The sequence below is a fragment of the Ahaetulla prasina genome, chromosome 9 (assembly GCF_028640845.1).
Source record: "Ahaetulla prasina isolate Xishuangbanna chromosome 9, ASM2864084v1, whole genome shotgun sequence".
In the NCBI taxonomy this organism is placed as follows: Eukaryota; Metazoa; Chordata; class Lepidosauria; order Squamata; family Colubridae; genus Ahaetulla; species Ahaetulla prasina.
This window is the reverse complement of record NC_080547.1, coordinates 8,869,575-8,893,051: the sequence shown is the minus strand read 5'-3', so window position 1 is coordinate 8,893,051 and position 23,477 is coordinate 8,869,575. Positions and strand designations below refer to the sequence as shown.

At 50.1% G+C, this 23,477-nt stretch overlaps 2 protein-coding genes across 2 annotated transcripts; one reads left to right on the top strand and one right to left on the bottom strand.

Moving 5' to 3' along the window:
* Positions 1-1,553: 1,553 nt before the first annotated feature.
* VPS11 (VPS11 core subunit of CORVET and HOPS complexes) lies at positions 1,554-11,434 on the bottom strand. The gene is made up of 16 exons (XM_058194916.1): positions 11,214-11,434; positions 10,971-11,119; positions 10,483-10,618; positions 9,939-10,102; positions 9,574-9,821; positions 8,783-8,984; positions 8,360-8,511; positions 7,450-7,636; positions 6,752-6,895; positions 6,377-6,565; positions 5,749-5,910; positions 5,519-5,658; positions 5,193-5,395; positions 4,000-4,171; positions 3,507-3,729; positions 1,554-3,418 (listed from the first exon to the last, which is right to left on the bottom strand). Exons 1-16 carry the CDS (start codon positions 11,347-11,349, stop codon positions 3,254-3,256), a joined length of 2,772 nt encoding a protein of 923 aa, XP_058050899.1. The 5' UTR covers positions 11,350-11,434; the 3' UTR covers positions 1,554-3,253.
* A 136-nt stretch (positions 11,435-11,570) lies between these two features.
* Positions 11,571-22,341, top strand: HYOU1 (hypoxia up-regulated 1). Its single transcript, XM_058194915.1, has 24 exons — positions 11,571-11,809; positions 12,244-12,337; positions 12,436-12,514; positions 12,807-12,961; positions 13,255-13,331; positions 13,914-14,095; positions 14,655-14,770; positions 14,974-15,157; positions 15,324-15,458; positions 15,724-15,806; positions 16,106-16,238; positions 16,356-16,543; positions 16,846-16,984; positions 17,251-17,311; positions 17,425-17,510; positions 17,932-18,102; positions 18,451-18,644; positions 18,726-18,813; positions 18,991-19,113; positions 19,624-19,757; positions 20,195-20,279; positions 20,712-20,931; positions 21,130-21,213; positions 22,063-22,341. Exons 1-24 carry the CDS (start codon positions 11,725-11,727, stop codon positions 22,119-22,121), a joined length of 2,955 nt encoding a protein of 984 aa, XP_058050898.1. The 5' UTR covers positions 11,571-11,724; the 3' UTR covers positions 22,122-22,341.
* Positions 22,342-23,477: the final 1,136 nt, after the last annotated feature.

Below are 23,477 nucleotides of genomic sequence, written 5' to 3'. Positions count from 1 at the left end.
TCTTGCTTCAAAAGCTCTACTATCATCCTAGTGCCGAAGAAGCCCACCATCAAGGAACTGAATGACTACAGACCTGTTGCTCTAACATCTGTAGTCATGAAAACCTTTGAAAGGCTAGTGCTGTCCCACTTGAAAACCATCAGGGATTCGCTGTTAGACCCCTTGCAATTTGCATACTGAACAAATAGATCAACAGATGATGCTGTTAATATGGCTCTGCACTACATCCTACAACATCTTGAATCGCCAAAGACCTACTTGAGGGTCCTCTTTGTAGACTTTAGTTCATCATTCAATACCATCATTCCAAACCCTCTTCTAAGCTAAACCAGCTACAGGTACCCGAACACACTTGTAAGTGGATCATAAGCTTCCTAACAAACAGGAAGCAGCAGGTGAAGCTAAGCAAAATCACATCAGATACCTTTACAATTAGCACAGGGGCCCCACAAGGCTGTGTGCTCTCCCCACTTCTCTCTGTATACCAACAACTGCATCTCTAATGATCCATCTGTTAAACTACTGAAGTTTGCAGATGACACAACAGTGATTGGTCTCGTTCAAGACAATGATGAATCTGCATGCAGACGGGAGGTTGAACAACTAGCCTCGTGGTGTGACTGGAACAATCTGGAACTGAACACACTCAAAACCGTAGAAATGGTGGTAGACTTTAGGAGAAACCCTTCCATACTTCCACCTCTCGCAATACTAGACAACACAGTATCAACAGTAGAGACCTTCAAATTTCTAGCTTCTACCATATTGCAAGATCTAAAATGGGCAGCTAACATCAAAAACGTCATCAAAAAAGAACAACAAAGAATGTTCTTTCTGTGCCAACTCAGAAAGCTCAAACTGCCCAAGGAGATGCTGATCCAGTTCTACAGAGGAATGGTTGAGTCTGTCATCTGCACCTCTAGAACTGTCTGGTTTGGTTCTGCAACCCAACAAGACAGACACAGACTTCAGAGGATAATTAGAACTGCAGAAAAAACAATGGCTACCAATCTGCCTTCCATTGAGGACCTGTATACTGCATGAGTCAAAAAGAGGGTTGTGAAAATATTTACAGATCCCTCACATCCTGGACATAAACTGTCAACTCCTACCTTCAAAACGACACTATAGAGCACTAAACACCAGAACTACTAGACACAAGAACAGTTTCTTCCCGAACGCCATCACTGCTAAACAAATAATTCCCTCCACAGTCAAACTATTGACTAAATCTGCACTACTATTAATCATCTCATCGTTCCCATTACCCATTCCTTCCACTTATGACTGTAACCTTATTGCTTGTATCCTTACGATTTATATTGATAGTTTCCTGATTGCTTATTTGTACCCTATGGCTATCATTAAGTGTTGTACCTTATGATTCTTGATGAACGTATCTTTTATGTACACCGAGAGCATATGCACCAAGACAAATTCCTTGTGTGTCCAATTACACTTGGCCAATAAAAAAATTCTATTCTATTCTATTCTATTCTATTCTATTCTATTCTATTCTATTCTATTCTATTCTATTCTATTCTATTCTATTCCAAGTGACATTAAACCAAAGATGGTCCCAGTCCCTCTTTTGTCCTTTTTCCTCTTGGCTTAATCTACAGGTGTATCTGGACACAAACCAAGGTTAGCACTGCTCCTCTTTTGTTTATCAGGAGCCAAGCCAGGAAGAGTTACATTCTCTCCAAAATACTCCTCCTGGGACAATGCCTAGGCATCCTGGAGCAGTTATAATGACAGTGTTGTTATAATTGCTATAATTGTTTCAGGGGATCCAAGACAACTTGCTCTGGCCAACTCGCCATGGGACAAGGGTTACACTAATATCAAAGAAATGGTGGAATAGAATAATTAAACAAAGGATGTAAAAGGAGAGACAAAATGTGAATGACAAAAAATAATTTTTATTTTAAATTAAATTAAATCGTTAAATTGTCCCATGGTGAGTTGGCAGCAGGGAGTTGTCCCATTCCGCTTCCAAGTTCTGGAGGGATTGATCAGCTCTTGGATCATTTCTTGGTTACACGATTTGGGATGCCGCGGAAGGAAAATTGTTTTTTCTATTATTTGCCTATGTGTTAATCTCAATCTTTCAATGTGTTAAATATTTTATTAAAATATTGTACCTCCATGCCAATTAGACAACAAACCTACTGGCAAGGATACAAAAGGATACAAAAACCTGTAATGCTCTGAGTTTGTTGATGGGGGAGCCCTATTTTGTGGCATCCGCTGTTTGTGACTCGATGTCAGGGAAGGAATGTGTGGGACTAGATCTAAACCACCATACCTAAAGGTGAAACAAGCACATAAGCAAGGTGAACAAAAGCCAGAAAAAAGATCACCCGGGGAAAGTAGCTAAGAAGAAACCAAGTTGTTGAAGAACCACAAGAAAAAAATGTTACCTAAATCAAACAAAGGAAGTTGGGTCTGAGCACATGGGACCCCCCTCCCTGAGCCCCACCCACAAAGTAAGGACTCTGGGGGATAAAACTGGTCCTAAAGAGCGTGTGTGTTGTGTTTGTGTGTGTGTGCGCGCACATATAGACAAAGACATATACTTTGTAATCAGTAAAGTTTGCTGTTATTTTAAATTAATTGGGTCTCCATGTATTCTACAGAACCGTTTGTGCTTCGCTGTTCGGTCAAATGATTGGAGTGTGGCAATTTTCCAGGGCTGTGAGTGCGGAGTGACCGACTATAAGCTGAACATGAGAACACGTGTGGTCACCGGGAAAGCACACCTTTGCCCCAGTGAAATTTTCTGGCTGCCACTCCCAAGCTGCTCCGTAGTTGGCAAGCCTCCAGCCCCGAGACCCTCGCCTCACCCAGCCCCCATAAAAGAAGGCCCAGAGGCAGGTGGAAGCAACGCCCTTTAGTCAGTCATGCAGTCATACCAGTTCTTCCTCTCTTGAGGTGGCGGTCCGTTCTGGCTCTGGCAGGCCTGGCTGGAGGTTCTGCTCAGGCCTCTCCTGAGAGCCAATGGCCAGACAGGGTCCGGAGCTAAAGCTCCAGCCGGGCTGCTTTTGCCAGAGGTCACATGCCCCTCTCCACCCCAGCCCTGCCCGGTGCCTGTCCTGGGAAGGAGCAAAGCTCCAGGAAAGGAGGAGGAAAAGCCGAGATAAGCAAGCGTGCTTAATGTCACATTTCTCCCCCACCCGCCTCTGTCTGGCATGGCGTTTGTCTTTGCCAGTTCCCAGCTCCACAAAATGAACACATCTGGATGAAAGGACTTCTAGGTGCTCCTCTTTGTCTTGACAAGCAGGTCCCGTTGCAAGCTTGCATCGAGCGCTGCAGCCGATTTGCTCGAAGGAAGGTCTGTGATGAGGGTGAGTTTGTTGAAAACACCACGGCCAAAATAATCGGCAACCACAGAGAAGCTGTCGTTGGAATATTTCAGCTGCCGGAGGCCAAAAGAAAAGGACGTTTGGCAGGGAGTAAAATATTTGAGCCTGTTTAAAAGCACCAGAGCCCACCCAAGAACCCACCTGGTGTTGGAACTGGTCATGCAGGTCTCGTTTCTGCTCTTGGGCACGGATCATGTCCATGACTTTCCGGTTTTCAGGAAGGCACGTGGGGCACTCCGACCCACTCTCAGAGTAGCTCTCAAAGCAGTGCTGATGGAAGGAATGGCCGCACAGGAAGTGCACCGAGGGCAGCTCCAGAGCACTGGTGCAGATGCTGCACTTTGTCTTCTGGAATATTTTGGGACTAGAGGAAAAAGGGTCATCAAACCTGGGGCGCGCCCCTTGGCACCAGCCACCCAATGCTGCTCCAGCCCCAACTTCCGTTTGACCTCTAAGCCCTGGATGAGGACACTGCCTGCACTCCCACCCAGTGGAAGGAAGTCAAAAGCAGCAGCCTTCCAAGGGAACACTGGGATTTCTGCTTTTCCGTTTTCCGCAGAACAGGGCAATGGACGGAATCCAGGATAAAATCTGCTGACTCTGGGGCAGATTTAGCAGCAGGTTCTATAGCTACCTTGTTTTCAGTTCTTCAATATCGTGGCGGATCCGCTTGGTCTCCTCCCGGTATTTCTGGATCTTCTGTTCATCCTGCTCTATCTGGCAACTTTGTCTCTGCAGTTTGCTGATGAGATAATCCTTAATGACTGACAGGGTGGCCGTGGAATTGTGAGCCAAAGTTTGAACAACTAGAAAAAAGACACCCATCAGGACAGGAGAGGACAGGGGTGCAGCCAAAAAGTGCAGAAGGGGGATTGTAGGAGTCCTGGTGGCATAATGGGTAAAAGTGTAGCATTGCAGGCAAACTCTGCCCACAGCCTGGAGTGTGACCCTGACAGGCTCAAGGTTGACTCAGCCTTCCATCTTTCTAAGGTCAGTAAAATGGGGACCCAGATTGTTGGGGGCAAAATGTAAATAATGCTTACATTGTAAATTGCCCAGAGAGTGTTGTGAAACACTATGGGGTGATATATAAGTCTAAGTACTATTGCTATTGTGTGTGTTGCTGCCAGACTACGTCTCAGCCATTTCAGCAACCCATCCAAAAATAAACTTAGCTCTTCCTGTATTGTCAAAATCAGTTTAGAAGCAACAAGAATAACATAAAATAGCAAATAAACTCCCCAAAATATCATAAAAACTAGATTAGGCTCATTCCCAGTTTATCATTTTCTCAAGTCTCTGTCTGTCTGTGCATAAAGAGAGGGATTCCCACCTTTTGGAAGAGAAAAGTAGTGTTTTATAAAATAGATTAACTTATTAAAATGCCCTTTTTCTATTTTAAAATCCAACAAGATATTTTCCCACCCCCATTCACAGGCTGGCAGCGGGGCACAGGTTTTGAATTTCTCTCCCCCAAGGGCACACCCAGCATGGAAGAAGCAAGTGAGCAGGGGCTGCCATACAAGGCCAGGGCTGCCCAGTTGTGAGAGTCCTCCAAGATGAAGACAAGTCAAAACTTGGTAACCTTTGTCAGTAGGACGAATTGCTCAGATATTTTCCGCCCACATCTATAATCAGTCTGTATTGTGAGCTCTTAATATATGCAGAGGAGAAAACTGCTCCCCATCACCAACTTCCATAAAATCCCCGCACCCAGGATGGGCAAGGCTAAGCTGCATCTTCTCTGGCTCAGAAAAGAAGATGCCGGGGCTCAGCTCACCACTTGCTGTCAGCACCCTGACCCCAAAGTTAAGAGTCTGGCCTCACCCAGCAAAGGCGGCATGAGATTTTTGGTTTCGATGCGTGCGAGCACAGCCGCCATGTACTCCTTGCAGTCCTCCTCCTTGTGGGCGAAGTAGCCAAGTGCTTGTTCCCAAAGACAAGCCTCTTGTTCCCCGTACAGCTCACAAACCTCCACTACCTTCCGGTACTGCCCGTTCTGCATGTGGTAATGCATGATCTGCTGGAAACTGGAGAGGGGAGAGAAACCCAGAGAGGGGCGGATGAGAGTTGGTGAAGAGCCGGAGGGTTTGAAACTGGCCGACCTTCTTTTCCCTTCCTAAGTAACAAAGGACTCGCTCATCTGCACTCACAGTTTGTGCTGCTCGTAGAGGTAAAGGATCCCATCCTTGAAGTTATGCATCTGGCACAAAACCAAGGCCTTGTCAAAGACTTCCTGGAACTTTCCACTCTTCAGCAAGAGAATGGTTTCATTGTGCAGCTTCTCTTTGATCTGGGAAGACCCAAGAAGACGTTCTTGAGTGTCAGTCAGACTCTAGGGCCTCCCATGACCACGTACGCTGGGAAATCTCCCAGGACTTACCTGCGGATCTTGTTCATGGGCCCAGTTCTGGAGACGGAGCTCCAGCAGGGTGTCGTATACACCTTGCTTAGAGTCCGGCTGAACCTCAGACATGTGTTCCAAGAAAGCCTTCAGCTCCCGGGGGTTGTTAGCAAAGATGGGAATGAATTCATCAGGATTTGCCTGCATCATAAAACAGTTGGGAGGGGGAGCAGAAGGGAGTGAAAGCCAGATAGCAAACTTTTTCCTAGGCCCTCAAGCAGAGCCACCTGCCTCCCAGAACACCAACATTTCCCCACAAGGAGCACCCACCGGGCACAGTGGGAGCCACAGGAAGCACTGCAATAAAACTAGAGGAGGGAGAATGGAATTTAATCTAATGGGCAACAACACAAAGAAGACTCTGGGATTTTCACAGGAAGCCCGAGTTTTTTCTGCCCTGCCTGCCCCTTCCCACTCGGTCAAGACCCTTACCTTCTTCAGAGCTATACATAAATTAGCACCATCGACCCCTGGATCTGGTTTCATGTTATTTTAAAGCCTTTCATATTGGGCTCAAGCAATTCTTCACCCCATCCCTTGTGCAACTGGTATTTTGCCCCAAATCCCACTTCAGCCTGCCACTTCTCCTCCAGGCCTCAGCCCATACCCTCCGTTCCACCAGCAGGCCAGAACCCTCTTGCTCTTTCATTGGTCGATAGTCTGTGCAGAGTATCTTCAGCAGTTCAGTGGTTTCATTGGGGATGTGATGCATGAGGATCTTGCCATAGCGCTTCATGTTACTCTCAGCCTGTTCGAAGGGAAGCTTGCCAATATAACGCAGGGCCTCCTGGAAATTCTGCAAGGCCAAGGAAGCAGGCAATGAGAAAAGTTTTACCTTTCGTTTTTCTTATGCTGGTGGTAATGCTTCTCCAGGTTGAGCCAATTTCAGAACGGGCTTACGTTTATCAGTTCCCCTCCTTCCTAGCATCTAACATCCTTGGCCGCCAAATAAGAAGTCCAGAAGCAACCAGGCAGGCCTCACCTTGATATCTTCTAGCTGAATCTTCAGATACCACTCGTGGTGCTTGTGCTTCTCAGCTAGGTACACAGCATGTGAATAACAGCCTGCCTGGCGAAGTACCTTGATAGCTGTCTCCACATCAAAGTGCACCTCGCTCTCACTGGTCTACAGAAGGGACAAAGAGAATGGTGGCAACCCTGGAAACTACAGACTGAGCCAGCTAAGCCTTCCACCCTCCCTTATGCCCAAACGTCTGGAGCCAAATAGACTGCAAAGGAGGAGGAAGGCCTTCGTTGCTCACCCTCTTCAAAGTTACACCCTGAAAGAGCCAATCCCTAAAGAGAACTCTACTTTAGTCATCCCATTAGCTGAAGGGAGAAAATAACTCTTGTTTCTTCCTTTGCAAAGGCAGGTTTCCCAAAGTTTCCTCATTCCAGGACTGAAGTGACATGCCTACCCGAGGGAGGATGCATCTCATTTCACAAGGTTTTCTGCATTTGCACCAGAAAAAACTCTAGCACATCTGGCAACTTGGGCAGAGAAGACAGACTAAATTTTTCAGAAGACTACAAGTAACATCAACACAACCAGTCTACTTGAGACAGATAAGCATAAGCCTCCCTGCCAGAAGAGTCACCCATAAAAGTCAGGGACTTCCATCCATGGAAGCGATTCAGAGAGAAGGAAGGAAGAGCACTGAACGGCCTTTGCCCCATCACCTTGATGAACTCCTCCAGCTTGGAGATGTCCTTCAGCTTGGTATAGCAGTTCAGCAGCAGGGTGGTGTGGTCTGCATTGGCCAGCGATTGCAAGTGGAGCATCTGCAAGTAGGCGGTCAGGTTGTGTATCCGCTGAGCATCCAAGAACTTGCGGATGACATAAGATGGCTCCAGTTTCCCAATAGTACTAAGAAAATAACACAATTCTTTTTACTAAATCTATAGTAAAATTATATAGAGCATAGGAGAACACTAATGGGACGATATGTAAATGGTCACAGTCATGCACAAGAGTTGAATAGAAATTGTTTAATCATTAAAATTCAATAAAACTCAATAAAAAGAAAGAAAAGAACGCAAGTCCCAGATGCTAAGATTAAACGATGTAGGTCACAAACAAGTGAGCAGCTACAACCACTGGAGCCACTGCAGTGGAAGCAAGCAAAGGCCGCTTTGGGGAGCACAGGGAGGAAATGAAGCAGGCATTAACAGAAGGCTTCATCAGCACAAATCCTCTCTCAAGAATATCCTGCTAAAGATACTCCCACCCTGAGTTGATGCACGCGGTAGGTCTCCAATCTCCCACTATTTGTTTACATCCTATGCAGTCATTCCATTTATTTGAGGAGGAAGAATACTCTCCTTAGCGAGGACCCATCCAGTTTTCATTCTGACTTATCTCAGAACTCTGATGCTCACTGGAAACATCCATCTGCAGTCCCCATTTGGACAGATTTGCCACCTTGTGAATCCTTCTCTTAAGATGACAGCAAGAGAAGCGTGCAAGAAGATGCAAACTAGTTGGATGCTAACCCAGCTTTATAAACCCAGGGGAGAAGCCTCGTCATCGATGCCAAGACCTATGAGAGAGGGAAGCCAAATCTGCACCTAATTCTTTAATGTTACCCACCGGAGGTATTGCTGAATAGCACCATCATGATTGCCCTTGTTGTACAGGTGATCTCCGTATTGGCGAAAGATCTCAGACAACCCATCACTGTCCAGGTGGTGACTTTTGGCCAGGTTGATGGCCATTTCAAAAAGGTTCTTCTTGAAGAGCATCTGTTGAAAGGAAGCTGTGGGTCAAGAAAGGTTCCAAGCAGAGGTTCTAGCCAAAGCTGCTCTCTCCAGCGGTTTGCATTTAGACTGTCAAGTCCATCCGCCTCCTCAGAGCCTTGTACGGATGTTGGCGTGGAAATAATTCTGCAATGGGCAGGCCTTAAAGCACCTGGGCCCCCCGAGGACCAGATCAGAGCATGTGCTGCAGCTATTTGCCCAACAACTCCTCTATCTCTGCCCCAGTGAGCTCCAGAAAAAGCAAAGGATCTCTTGCCTCCAGTTTGGTCTGCGTATCCTTCTCCTGCAGCACATGGAGTTTCCTATCCCTCGTCAACACATACAGGCATCCCCACTCTGCCAGGACATCCACAACATCATCAAACACAGAGCTGTAGGCAATGAACTTGTTGCCCAGGTCATAAATATTCAGGATCTGCTTGTCAGAGTTTTGTGGATCTCCCCCAGTAAACTCAGATCTGGAGCAGAGAGGGGAAGAGCGAGAAACAAGCTTACACGTTACATTTAAGCTGTTCAACTAGAAACACCCTAAAATGTAGAAACCGTGAACTTGTTTTTGTGTCCTCAATAAAGGAAGAGTTCACAGCAGCTGTAGCTGCAGCCTCAGCCACAGACCATTTGTTTGCACACTTCCAAAGAGTAACGCCAACAAGGACCTTTGAAAAAGGGAGCGATGCGTTCAGCAGAGACAGTGGGCTGGTCTACACTTCTAAGTGTAGACACAACCATCAAATAATTTCATAAACTTTGATACCTTAAATCTTACTGAAAACTGAGCCTTCCCAAAATCAGTCATGTGCTTTAAGGTACCTAATGGCAATTATATTCTCCATCACTTATTTACAACTCTCAGAAAATGAAGAGTTCCAACACAATCTGGAAAGCAAAGCAGAAACTGTTCGGCTACAGATGGAGAAATGAAGGACAAGAATGGTCATTAGAAGTACAAATTACTACCACAATTAGGAATGTTCAGAAACACACCTGTATTTAGACGCATTTCATCTAAATGGCCAAAGCCCCATTTCAGCAATAAAACAAACTTACTTGGGAGATACTTTCCAGTCCTTCGACACGATGATCAGATAGCCTCGATACCACTGGACAATCAGCTTTTGACCCTCAAAGGCAAAGCAAGGCCCGCGCTCATCTGGCTGGTACAGATATACACATTCATCTCCTGCTGCTATAAACTGGAGATCCTGGGAGGGATCACTAAGAGTGGAGCAGCGCAGTCCACAGCCACGCATGTCCAGTTCCAGCAGCGGACAATCCTTCACTGAGAGTGTGTAACACTACAAAGCCAAAGAAAAGGAAAAAGGTAGCAGTGAGGGAAGAAATCCAATCAGGCAAAGAGTGGGTCAAACCCAGGTTCTGCCACATCCTCACTGCCCCGAAGACCAACAGCCTACCTGGATTTTCTCAGTGGTGGCCACAAACAGATGAGTTGTTTTGCTTGACTGGCGAAATACAAGCCCAGTAACTGGGTGGCCTCCTTCCTGTAGGACTTGAGTTTTACTATGCCGATCCCTTGTAATGTCCCCCTTGATAAGCACCACACTCCCATCCACAAAGCCTATGAGAAAGATGGAAACAAGATCCAGAGGTCAGAAACATTCTCCACTTCTTCTTCTAAGCTGAACAGAGCCCTCAAGTGACCTGTTCCATACTACGTAGGCCTTTAAACTCAACACCAGTGCCTGGAATTAGATCCAGAAACAAGCTGGTAACCAAGGTAGCCCGCACTGCTGCATATTGCACCAGCTGACATTTAGGGATATTCTTCAGGCCCTTTACAACTTTTACTTTTAATTGTAACCATTTTTAATTGTAACCTACATCAGGTTTTAACAAAAAGGGTATAAAAATACTTTGGTAGACCGCCTCCTCAAGTGTTTCCCTTCAAAGTTCACTTTCCAATTCATGTTTGGAATACACGACAGCAACTCTACTTACCAATAGCCATGAAGTTGAGATTTTCATGGACGGTGAGACAGGATACCAGCGTGAGTTTGTTGCCTGGTATTGCAGGGAAAATCCTGGTGCACTGAGGTGTCCCACCGTCACGTTTCTCTAAATTCCAGACTTTGACCTACAAATAATCACAAAGAGATTGTTAGCGAAGCTACCTTGCACCCAATAATATAGGCATGTTTGGACTGGTAAGTTTTGCATGAGGTTTCTTGGCTTGCGTGTTTTGCATTTACAATACCTCCTTTTAACTGTATCCTTGTTTTATATTGACTGGTCTTATTACTCTGTCTGGAGACAGGATAAGAGGCCTTGCTTCTGCTAGGGCAACAGATAAGCGTCTTTAGAGGCGGAACAGGTTCATAGCAAATCAACCGCATGAAGATTTGGAAAGGAAATCTCTTGACTAGCGGAGAGATCATCTATGAAAGAAGCGGCACCTGCAGAAAAGCAGGTTTCAGCTTCTCGCTCACCAGGGGATTCAGCCCTTCCTCCTCCTCGCCCACCGACACCAGGATGCTGTGCTGCTTCAGCTGGAAGAGGTGCGTCACCCGCAGCTTGTAGGCCTGAAAGCTGCTCAGCTCCAGGGAGCGCGGCAGGAACCAGATCTGCCCTTCCCAATGTGGGCTGCGGTTAAGGGGCCTCCACGGAAGGGCGCCCGGCGCCGCCCGCCTCCCCCTCCGCCCGCCCCGCGCGACGCGGCCACGGAAGGATATCCCCGAAGACCAGGCTGCCCCGGCCCGAGTCGCAGACCACGATGCCCGGAGGGAGCAGCACCGGGGCTCCGCCGCAGTCCGTCAGCGGCTCCCGGTCGAAGAAAGCGAAGCGCCGCCACTGCAGGTAGGCGGCCATCTTGGCGGAGGACAGAAGGGGGGCGGGGCTCCGCGACGGACGGCCACTTCCGCAGGCCCGCCGCCCCGCCGCGGGGACTCTTGGGGAGTGAAGTTCGCTGCGGCCACGCCCCCGGATGCTCCTCCGGCGAGGGTGGGGGCGGGCGCCGGAAAAGCGCGACGCCGGGGACGTGGACCAATGGCGGAGCGCGGCGGGCGGCCGCTCCAATGAGCGCCCGCCGCGTCTGCCTGGAGGCGCGTCGCTGCCTCCGCGGAAGGAGCAGCTCGGTCGAGGGAGACACGCCGCGCCGGCCGCCGACCTCGCACGGGACGCCGCTCGCTCCACGCCGCCGCCCCGCTGCCAGCAGAGGAAGCCGAGCCGCCGCGCTTCGTCCGGATGGCTCCCGCGCCCCGGAGGCCCTGCCTGCCGCTCCTCGGCCGCCTGGTGCTGGCGGCGCTGGCTTGCCTGCCTCCGCTCTCAGGTGAGCGCCTCCCGCCCGCCCTCGGCCTGAAGAAGCGGCCCCAACCGTCGCGGGCCGCTCAGTGCCCGAGGCTCAGCGAGGCAGGGAAGCCTTTCGGCCGGACTGGAGGCTGGGGGGGGGCGCTGTAGCGGGCTCTGGGTTCGGGAGGCGACCTTCCACCTCGCCAAGCAGCTAAGTTGGAGCCCGGCCTGCCTGGCCTAAGATTTGGGGCGCCCTCTGTGGGGCCGAAGTCAAATCGAAGCTCCGACGCTCCTAGTGGAAGAGCTGAAGCCGAGCCAGGCTTTTGTGCCTGCCTAGGTGGCTCAGCGGTTGAGACGCTGAGCTTGTCGATCCAGAAAGGTTGGCGGTTCGAATCCCTAGTACAGGTCTCCCGCGTGAGCAGGGGGGTTGGACTAGATGACCTCCAAGGGGATTTCCAACTCTCTTACTGTTAGATTCCCTGGCTGTGATGTCGGTGGACCTGGGCAGTGAATCCATGAAGGTGGCGCTGGTGAAACCCGGGGTGCCGATGGAAATCGTCTTAAACAAGTGAGCCAGGGAGCCCTTCCTCCTCCAAGGTTTCAGCCTCAGTTCTGGGGAAGCGACTTTCTTCATGGAGACTGACTTGTCTGCCTTGCTTGCTCTAGGGAGTCTCGCAGGAAAACCCCACTAGCCGTGGCGCTGAAGGAGACCGAGCGGCTCTTTGGTGATAGCGCAGCTGGAATGGTGAGCCCTCAGACCCCCTTTCCTGGGTCTCCTCCTCTCTTTCACTCTCAGGCAGCTCTAAGGACTTCTCAATAACTCTTGAACTGAATGTGTGTTCCTTCTGCTTTGCCTCTGCTATTCTTATTTTGTCCCACGCGCTCCGGCCATTAAGCAACTCGCAGGTTCTTTTGGATTCACACTGCAAAATGCAGAGAGAGGCTTGGTGTTTCGAAATGGCTCCATCTGAGCTTTATGTGAGGAAAAAGCATTGCTGCCACCGAGCATTGTCTGTTGTGGCACTTTTATTTTACAGGCTATTAAATCTCCAAAGGTCACATTCCGCTATTTCCAAGACCTTCTGGGCAAACATTTTGACAACCCCCAAGTGGCTTGGTACCAGTCATGGTTCCCAGAGCATCAGCTGGAGAAAGATGCAAGGAGGGAGACGGTCATCTTTAGACTCTCTGAGTGAGTATCCAGAGACAGTCTCTCGCGCTGCTCAGGCACAGTGACCAAGTTGGCTCGGAGAGTTTTGTACCTCCTGGAAATGAGTCCTGCATTTTATTTTCCTTCTGGGCATTGGTCAGGTGTCCCAAGTGCTTGTTTGAATAACTGTGGTGGGAGGTAGGCACCTGCCTATCGTTATTCAAGGAATGGGGTTTGAACCATTTGCAGTTGTTATATGAATAGAATCTAGTTCCTTGCAAAACTTATTTCTACAAGCATCTTTACGGGGACTCGATTGTTCTTATTCTCTGCAGCAAGTTGCAATATTCTCCAGAAGAGATGCTGGGTATGGTCCTGAATTATTCTCGGGCACTGGCTGAGGACTTTGCAGGTTGGAATTGCTTTTGTGTATACATTGAAGCATGAGGATTTACTTTTGGGAATGGATGTGGGAAAGTGATTCTCCGGGTAGTGTTAAGTTTTTTTCTGTTAGTCCCATCTAGCAATATGGAGCAATGAAATTAGTTAGGATGCAATAATAGTTTGCTTACCGGGCCTTCTTCCCTGAAATGTTAGGAAGAGGAGACAAGCATTTTCAGGATCAATCGCATCCCTTTGCAATGTTCAAGCTTTTAGAAATGGGGGAGGTCCTTACTTTGCTGATTTTTAATTTTTGGTTCTTCTGGAAGACTCTTGGAGGGTGCAGTCAGCTTTATCATTATTTTAATTTTATGGCAAGCTTTTGACAGCAATTTATCAAAAATGCTGCAAGCGTTGCATAGTTTTAGATCCTTGTTTTATTGTTGATAATGTTCAAGCTGTTTTTAGCAATAAGGTTGTGTTTGTTTGTTGCTGAAATAAAATGAGATGATCCATTTTGAAAGTTACATATTGCCCGCAAGTGAAGTAAAGAACAAGAAGTTAAAAGGTACGTGAACTGTGAGCTAACTAGCTGCTTTCACTGCTCCTTCAGAGCAACCAGTCAAAGATGCAGTAATCACTGTCCCTGCATACTTCAACCAAGCAGAGAGGAGAGCCGTTCTGCATGCAGCCAAAATGGCCGATCTGAAGGTTCTGCAGCTCATCAACGATAACACTGCCGTGGCGTTGAACTATGGCGTCTTCCGGAGGAAAGACATCAATGCCACAGCTCAGGTAGGTTGGGCCAGGGAGGTGGCGGGATTGGGGCAAACTGGATGGTGCAGCATTCAGGGACAATGGTCTCTTTCCCAGTTTCAAGACGAAGCTTTTGCTTATCGATTATGTGCCATCAGGACAGTGCTGGCTCTTAGCAACCACAGAAGGAGATTTTTTCCCAGGGGAGTCTCTTCCCAACCTGGTCCTTCAGGCCTTCTGTCTGTACACCCATTGTCACAAATGAAGTCCATCCCATCTTGCTGCTGGTTGTTATCCTCGTCTCTTTCCTTCTGCCTTTCCTAGCTTTGTGGACAGCCTGCTCCTTTTTGTAAACTGATGGTCCACAGCTTCCATGATCCTATAAAGGAAACAAGATTGTAAGAGCCCAGCAAAGCAGAAATATCATACGTAAAATGGTAGTTCAGGAATTAGATGCCTGTAGAGGTTTCTAGGCCCTGTCCCTAGCATCTCCATGACAGGCGTGGCAGTAGAGAAGAAGCTGGGCTGGGCAGGCCACACACTGACTTACTGGCATCCTTTTCCTAGAGGAGTCTTCAGGGCCTTTTCCTCTTTTCAGAACATCATGTTCTACGACATGGGGGCAGGCAGTACTGTCTGCACCATCGTGACCTACCAAACTCTGAAGACCAAGGACTCGGGGGTCCAACCTCAGCTGCAGATCAGGGGTGTTGGGTAAGAGTTCCTGTTTGAAATCTGATCTCTCATTTTCTGGCAAGTCAGAAGAAAAGAGATGTGCAAATGAGTCAGAAGTTTGAGGGAAGAGAACAGACGCCGAGCTTGTGGGGGGGGGGGAGAGTGGAGTCAGAGGAGAGGGTTAGACTTATTGACAAATAGCTCCCACCAACATCCTTCTGCCCTTGGCTCTTCTTGCTCAGCTTTGATCGGACGCTGGGAGGCCTGCAGATGGAGCTGCGTCTTCGTGACCACCTGGCCAAGCTGTTCAATGAGCAACATCCGGGCAAGGACGTCCGGCAGAATCTCCGTGCCATGGCCAAGCTGCTGAAGGAAGCCAATCGGGTGAAAACAGTGTTGAGTGCCAATGTGGACCACATGGCTCAGGCAGGTGGCACCTAGAGCTCTTGACTGCACCTGGGCGCAAGGGGCATGAGGTTGGCAGCTCAGTAAAGGTGGTGGCTTTGAGAAGAAGGGGGGGCCTCCCACACCAGTGCTGGAGGATTTGAAGTGGTGAGTTGGGGGCTCTCAGGTTCTCTTCTCTTCTTTCCAGATTGAGGGTCTGTTGGATGACATCGATTTCAAGGCCAAGGTTTCCCGACAAGAGTTTGAGAATCTGTGTTCTGACTTGTTCGAGCAAGTGGCAGGCCCCGTCTGGCAGGCCCTCAGTAGCGCTGAGATGAGCCTGGTAGGTACAGGAGTAGTGGGATGCAGCCTTTGGGAGTTGCAGGGCTCCACCAGTTATTGGATGATGAAACAGGGCAGGATTGCACAGCAGCTGCTCCTTCTACTTGGAAAACATTTTGTTCATTAGAATACGTTCTTGTTCTGAGTTCGCACCACCCTTAGTTAAATACATAACAGTAAAAGTGCTTCTGCTGCTGACCACCCAGAATATCACCATCGGATAGCAAGGCTAAGCCTGTCTCTCGGTCCCTTTCTCCCATTCTCAGGATGAAATTGACCAAGTGATCCTCGTTGGAGGGGCTACCCGAGTGCCGAAGGTGCAGGAATTTCTGTTACAAGTAGTCGGCAAGTAAGGTTGCTTCCTTGGCCTCCTCCCCACTGCCTTCTTAGATGGCCGAGCGTAGCCAGTCGCACCTCACCCCAGGCATCCATCCTGGCTCGTCCAGCTCAATGCTTTCTCCTGGCTGGCCTGGGAGCCTTGGTCTTGCAGGAACGGAGACTGAGACCAGCTCTTTCCGGCTGGCTGAGGAACAGGGACCCCCACCCAGGATTATCTCTTCTAAAGAAGGGCACAGCTAGCAGTGGAGGGGGGGACTGGTCCTTCACTTGGCTGGTGGAGCTGAAGGGCAGCACCTCCATCTTCTCCAGGGAAGAGCTGGGGAAGAACATCAACGCTGATGAGGCTGCTGCGATGGGTGCCGTCTACCAGGCAGCTGCTCTGAGCAAAGCCTTCAAGGTGAAGCCCTTCGTTGTCCGTGATGCAGCCATGTACCCGATCCAGGTAAGGGGAGATAGAAGCAAGCGGGGAAGGTCTGGCCGTTGAGGAATAAACTTGGGCCACTTTCCAGAGTGCTGAAGAGGGCAAGCAGGCCGCTTCTTTCCCCCTTCCCTCCGACAGGTCGAGTTCACTCGGGAAGTCGAAGAGGGGGATGAGTCCAAGAGTCTGAAGCACAACCGACGCATCCTTTTCCAGCGCATGGCACCCTATCCTCAGCGCAAAGTCATCACCTTCAACCGCTACACAGATGACTTCGAATTCCAGGTCAACTATGCCGACATGGGCTTCCTGAGCGAGAGCAACCTACGGTGAGGGCATTTCTGGGCCGGCTGTGGTAGTCCAGCCGCTTTTGCCTGCGTACCTTTAAGGGAACAAGGATGCCAAAGACATGGGTGGAAGCACCAGCCTCCACCTGGTTTGCTTTCAGAGCTGGTGCCTTCACCTGGGCTCGACATAGTGTTTCCCCTCCTTTTGGGACCTGTGGGGGGGCAGTTGAGGAAAAAGATCCTTGACTGGCTTGCCCAGGGGTTGGCATCTCAGGGGCAGAGCTGGAGGCCAGCTGCAGAATGAGGAGGGGCCTCACTGCTCACCCATCCCCATCTTGCTGCAGAGCTTTTGGGTCCCTGAACCTCACAAAGGTGAAGCTGCGCGGTGTGGGGGAGAGCTTCAAGAAGCACCTGGATTATGAATCCAAAGGCATTAAGGCTCATTTCAACATGGATGAGAGTGGCGTGCTGAATCTTGATCGGGTAAGTCAGGAGGGCCCTTGGCCTTAAGTTGTGCCATGTAAGTGACGCTGGTTACATTTTTTTCTATTGTGGTCTACTTTGAGAAAGCTTTCAGTATAGTTTCCGTGTGTTTATTTCTTTCAAAGTGACAGGAAACCTTCCTGTCGCATTCGGCAGCCATGATTGGGGAGGGGTTGAGAGGCCAATGGCCACAGTTTGCCCACACCTGCTGCTGAGCCTCCAGCCCCAGCCCACCTCACAGGTGCGTTTTTCCTGCCCTCTTCCAGGTGGAGTCTGTATTTGAGACAGTGGTAGAGGAGAAACCAGAGGAGGAATCCACACTCACCAGTAAGAGCCACCACCGGGCTTCGCAGGGGGTTGGGCCAGGGGACAGCAGGAGCTCCAGCCAAGACCTGGCTTTGTCAGAAACCGTTCTGAGGCTTGTTTCTTCTTCTGGGCAGAACTTGGAAACACCATCTCCAGCCTGTTTGGAGGAGGAGGCAGCCCTGGCCCAGAAGCCCTTGAGAACGTGACGGAGGCTGTTCATGTGAGTAAGGGCTGGAGCCTAACGCAGGCTGGGTTGGAGTTAGTATCAACAAGGGCGGGGGGGGGGGAATTCAGGGTACCCTGGATTTTGCGTGGAGCTATATCAGTGGGGGGTTGCTACCCATTCGCTCTGGATCAGGTGAACTGGTAGCGGTGGGAAGCTCCACCTGGACGCTTCTGTGCATGTGCAAAAATGTTGTACACAAGCATGCCCGCAAGCAAACCAATAGTGATGGGTTTTGAAACCCACCCCTGGGCTATATGGCGTACATGGGACGTTCAGGAAGCTGGTCTTGTTTGGCCCTGGGTTTTATGTGGCTTGGGCCGGGTCTCCCGGATCTCCAGAGTCCCCCATGGCTTGGCTGAGTTGTCTGGCTTTACAGAAGTGTTCTCAGGGCCCCTTGTGATTTTCCGCCCCCCAGGAGGACGAAGAGGCTCAAGCAGAGTTTGGGAGAGACGATCAGAAGGACCATGCTGGGCCTGCTAGTGAGGAGGGTGAGAAGCAGCTGCCCACGTCTCAGGAAAAACCCGCTGGAGAGGCTCCTGCCCCTGAGGGCCGGCAGGAGGAGGCTGGAGAAAAGGGGGGGTCCAAGGTGAGGCCTTTTCTGGAAGGAAGGGGTGGGAGACTTATGTGGTGGACGAGCATTGTGTCCAAGTGGAACAGGGCGCTGGTGTCTCCCCTACCTGTGCTACGTTTCTTCAATGGGCTGCTTCGAATTCTTGTCCCCCCTTGATGGCTGATACCGATCTGCATGGGCTGTCAGATTGCAGACACTTCTGTGGCCCAACTGGCCCCACAAGGAACCCCCGATAAGTTGACATCCTCCATATGACCCAGTGAAGCAGGGCTGGTGGGAGTGCTTAGTCTCAGAGGCAGAGTAGCCCCTCGCCCGCCTCTGGCAAAAGAAAAAGCAGCTGGAAACGTCGTTGCTCCCATCTAGGAAGCCCCAGATAAAGCAGAGGCTGGAAAGGGGGAGGAGCCCCCTGTAAAAAGTCCAGCCGAGAAGGCAGCCGTGGCAGTGGAGGAGGAGAGGAAGGCCAAAAAGCAGCGCCTGGTGGAGGAGATTGCAGTGGAGTTGGATGTCCACGACGTGCTGGACCTGCTGCCGGAAGAGCTGCATACTTCCAGCCTGAAGTAGGTGGGGGGGGAGCCCCTCCTTGCGTTGTGGGAAATGGCAATCTGCCCCTTCACCCTTCTCATCTCTCCCAACCTCAGGTTGCAGGAGCTGACCGAAAGAGACCTGGAGAAGCAGGAGAGGGAGAAGTCGGCCAACAGCCTGGAGGCCTTCATTTTTGAGACCCAGGTATGAGTGGAGGATGAATCAGAACAGCCAAGCCTGACTGATCTCTTTGGACACCGCCAAGAAGCAGAGATGCCTTGGCCAGCCAGGAGGAAATAAGGACAGCTGCTTGAGAGACACCTTCCCCCGGGTGTCCTCAGAGGTTCTTCAAAAAAAGTGAGTCCTTCTTGTGCTTTGTAGGACAAGCTCTATCAGGAGGAGTACCAGTTTGTTGCAACTGAAGAAGAAAGGGAGGAAATATCCAGGAAACTGAGTGAAGCTTCCAGCTGGATCGAAGACGAGGGCTACACAGCCACAACAAAGGTTAGACGTCACAAATGCGAAGCCGAGAAAGACACAGGCAACATGTGGCAGTTCCCAACTTCCCCCGTTACTGGCCATTTTGGTGGGGGCAGTTCAAGCAGTGCCTTCACATGGTAGCTGACAGAGTGGGGGTACTTGATATGCCTTTCCCTCGTCAGGGCAGCTCGTAGGAGGAGCACTCAGCACAGAGTTGGTCAATCAGACTGGCAGCGTGGCACGTGGCTGATTGTTTTCTGGCACCTCCTGGATGATTCAGTGTTTCACTCAGTTAGCCCAAAAAGCCTCATACATGAGGCCACTATTATTAGCACATACCTGACCAGCTCTCCTGGCATTCGTGTTGTCTTCACATTATGATAAACATGGGGCTTGCTGAGACCTGGTCCATTAATCATGGTCTAAGAGCTGCGTGGATCCCTCTGGCTTGCGTGGGCAGCTCCTGCCATACAAGAAAACCTCAAAAGGATGGCTTTGCGCCGGGCTCAATTTCTTCTCTGTTGTGATTCCCAGGAGCTGAAGGAGAAGCTTTCTGAGCTGAGGAGGTTGTGCCGGAGCCTCTTCTTCCGGGTGGAGGAAAGAAGGAAGTGGCCAGACCGGCTGGCTGCCCTGGAGGGCCTGCTGAATCACTCCAGCATTTTCCTCAGGTAGGAAGAAGGCAGGGCAGGGCCCCTAGGCCTCCCCCGACCCTTGGGAGAATCTTCTGCAGCTGGGATTGCGTATGCCCAGAGTACCTGAGATGTAGCCAGCTCATATAGCCAGCACTTTGCAGCTTTTTACCCCTTCCATAGCGTTTCATGAATTTTGGGGCATCCTTGATTCTGTGAGTAGAAGCTAGAAAAGGAATTTCTGGGACAACTTCCAATTGTAGGGCCTCTGATTGCTGACTTAAACGGAACTGCAGTTTTATTAGCAAAAATAGATGGTGTGCTCCTGTCCAGCTTGCCGGCTTCAAATAAGCTGTTCCCTGCATCAGCTGCCCTCTCCCTGGTGCAACTGAGACCGGGAGCTGCCACCTGTGACAGAGGCACCTGCGTCTGAGTTTTGCTTCAGGCAGGTTGAGCCCCTTTCCTGCTCTTTTCAGGGGGGCCCGAATGATCCCGGAGCCTGATCAGATATTCACCGAGATCGAGCTGAGCACTTTGGAAAAAGCTATCAATGAGACGGAGGTAAGTGCAGCCATGGGAGGCGACCACAATGTTGGGGATTCCAGCCCTGCCTATGCAGCAGCAGGCGGCCTTCGATTTGAGAGCCACACTTGATCCCAAAAAGCACAGGCGGCTTCCGCTCCAGGATGTGTTGGTGCTCTTCCTGTCTCAAAGTTCCTTCTTTGAGGCAGGAGATCCATTCTCCAAGGTCACCTTGCTCCACATGGCATAGCTGGGATTTGTGGCCAGTCTGATTCCTCAGGTGGCCCTGCTGAATTCTACTGCCAGGGGCCTTTCCTGTATGAAATTGTCAAAGGCAGCTATAACATCCTGCGGGAGGAGCTCTGGAAAGATCTCCAGTGGTGACATTCCCAGTGTGAGGAAGTGGCTTCTTAGGCAGAAGGCAGCCAGCGGTGAGTGGCTGGAAGATGAATGCCGGTTACCTTTTCCCAGGTGTGGAAGAATGAGACCCTGGCCGAACAGAACAAGCTGCCCCCCACCGCCAAGCCCCTTCTGCTTTCCAAAGACATTGAGCTGAAGATCGCAGGGTTGGATCGGGAGGTGCAGTACCTTCTCAATAAGGCCAAGTTCACCAAGCCCAAGAAGAGGGAGAACGCCACCGGGTCTCCGGAGAATGGCAAGACCACCCCTCCCAAGCAGGAAACTCGGGAAGGTGAGCAGGCCTTCTGGCAGGTGTTCCCTGCATCCAGATGACTGGACTGGACGAGCCACAGTGGCCTTCGGAAGCCCCCCCCCCCCCCCCCCCGCAGGTGTCTTTTGCTAGACTGCATGTTGGGTGATGGAGGGAAGGCTGCCTTCACTGCAGAAAGGTTTCTCCTCTCCACAACTGTGTTTTTTCTGCCAAGAACAGATCGACCGGAAGATGCCAGCCCAGCCAAAGAGCCCCCCACAGAGGAGGAAACTCCACTGGACAATGAATTGGACCCAGATGGAGGTAAGGGAACCACGCTGAAGGGACAGGAGGAGGAGGAGAAGGGAGCCTTTCCTTGGGTCATGCTGGAGTCCACGCACCAGATTTCCACATTTCATCCAGAGCCACAAGCGCACAGCTGTGGCATTTACCTGTAGTCCTCGCTCACTGACCTTGTTCATCTACTGTTGCAAATTTCCTTGGAAGATCTGTCCATTGCACCACCCCAGGGCCACATCATTGCCGTTTGCAACCTTTCTTGATGGCTTCCCACAACCCAAATCAGTGAGGAAGCCAGCAGGGATGGCCATCCGTTGCTCTGGTCAGTTTCCCCAGCCTCCTTGTGCTTGCACTGACCCACAGCCTCTTCTCAGCCATCCTGGCTTAGTGCAGTGCTGGGCCCTACTTCCCATGACTTCCCTGCAACCGCCACGACCACCCCGATCCCCAAGCTCCTGACCTGGGTCTCCTGCCACTTCCCAGTTAATGACCCATTGGTCTTGGAATTAGGATAACAACTAGTCATTGCAGCCATCTTGCTCAGTAACAGTGGTACCTGTCTCAAAGACCATGGTAACCAGAAGAGTACGTGTATCATTTCCAGCATGGCTAACATTCCACACAAATGATGGAAAAATAATGCTAGTTGAATAATGCAAAGTTGAATAATGCAAAGCTGCTTAAGTTCCACAAGCATCTGGCAGGAGCTGCCCACAATCCGGACACTCAAGTCCCAAGCAAGCCCCTTGACTGGCCAGAGACTGTGAGGGGGTGGGGACTGTCCTGGGATAGCAAAAGGCCCAGCAGGATGTTTCTAAGATTGTTTCCTGATCCTTGCATCTGAACATTTAACTGTGTTTGTCTTTAATGTAGGCCCACAAACAGATAAGACTGAAGAAACAAAAGAGACCAGAAGTAATGATGAATTATAACACTTCCTCAAGTCCCTGTGTGCATCATCAACATCTATTTATTTACAGTTAATTTTACTGTTTTTATGATGGACATGGTTAGTGGAAGATGGCACAAACTGATGACAAAATAGAATTGTATTTTTTCCCCCTTTTTGTTTGGGGATTTTGTTCTTGCTCATTTGGAAATTTTGTGCTGTGTCAACTCCTTTAAAGACAACGTTCAGCTCTTGGAAATGTTTGCGGTGTCTGACCCAGCTTTTTCCTGGGATCAGCATTTTTCAGCAATGGATTAAATCTACCTGGATTTCTCTAGGACACAGCACAGCGTACCTGCTCTGGGCTCTGCTTTTGATGGAGAAAGCAGGGCCTGCAGCGGCTCTCCTTGCCTGGAAAATTTGGTCGTCGTACCCTCTGCCGGCGGCTGCTATCGCTGTCTTTATTCCACAGCTTCATATCACAGAGTCAGATGAAACATAAATGGGTAGGCAGTAACGGTCTGAAAGGAGTCTTAAATGTTCCCTGTTGTATCTGAGGAGGTAATATAAAACAGAACAGCCAGGCGGCAGGCAGGCCATCCACACCCAGGCTGGCGCTGACAAAGCAAGAGAGAGAATCGGTGTCCTCTTCTGGTCCACTTTCTGTTCAGTTAATGCAGTGGCCGAGTTTTGCCTCATTCTGTACCTTTCAAGGGGCTTCCACGCAACTCGGCTGCTGTTACGAAAGCTAAGGGTGCTGTCAGAGGGTGGCTGGCCGTTCTTTGCTCCTAAACGTTCTACCCTCTGATTTCTGGTAACCACTTTAACAATCTTGCGCGTGATTCTTAAGGGGGCATTTTTTGCTTTGGGGCATATATAGAATAAAAAGTGGGCCACCAAGGCTGGCTGCTAGACTTAATTCAGTTCAGAAGTTTATATGTCGAGTTTCTCTTAATTCTGTAGATGTGGGGATTCCTCCCCACCCCCTTTAGGCCAGTTCGTAGAGCAGGGGTCTCCAACCTTGGCAACTTTAAACCTGGAGGACTTCAATTCCCAGAATTCCCAGCCAGCCAAACCAAGCTGGCTGGGGAATTCTGGGAGTTGAAGTCCTCCAGGCTTAAAAGTTGCCACGGTTGGAGACCCCTATCCTAGAGCACAGCAGACTTCGAAAACCAACTGTGCACAGCATGCAGTCAAGCCCCTCTCCTGCCCCGCCCCGCCCCCATTTCTGGAGTCCTTCCCGGTCTCTTGGCTGCCGAGAGAGAGAGAGAGAGACTCGCACTCGCTCCCGCAACCTTTCGAGCTCTTAAAGGGCGTCTTGGAATCGGGTTCCTTTTCAGAGCTTATTTTTTTAAAGAGACGCAACGGTTTTCTGTGGGCCTGTTTGGGGCAGAACGTG

Excerpts from the sequence above, each read along its gene's own strand:
- HYOU1 (XM_058194915.1), top strand. The coding sequence starts at position 11,725 with ATGGCTCCCGCGCCCCGGAGGCCCTGCCTGCCGCTCCTCGGCCGCCTG. Across the intron at positions 12,962-13,254 it reads GTCATCTTTAGACTCTCTGA|CAAGTTGCAATATTCTCCAG; the intron begins GTGAGTATCCAG and ends TATTCTCTGCAG. Across the intron at positions 16,544-16,845 it reads CTGAGCGAGAGCAACCTACG|AGCTTTTGGGTCCCTGAACC; the intron begins GTGAGGGCATTT and ends ATCTTGCTGCAG.
- VPS11 (XM_058194916.1), bottom strand. The coding sequence starts at position 11,349 with ATGGCCGCCTACCTGCAGTGGCGGCGCTTCGCTTTCTTCGACCGGGAG. Across the intron at positions 10,619-10,970 it reads AGGAAGGGCTGAATCCCCTG|GTCAAAGTCTGGAATTTAGA; the intron begins GTGAGCGAGAAG and ends GATTATTTGTAG. Across the intron at positions 3,419-3,506 it reads ATGACCAGTTCCAACACCAG|CTGAAATATTCCAACGACAG; the intron begins GTGGGTTCTTGG and ends GGCCTCCGGCAG.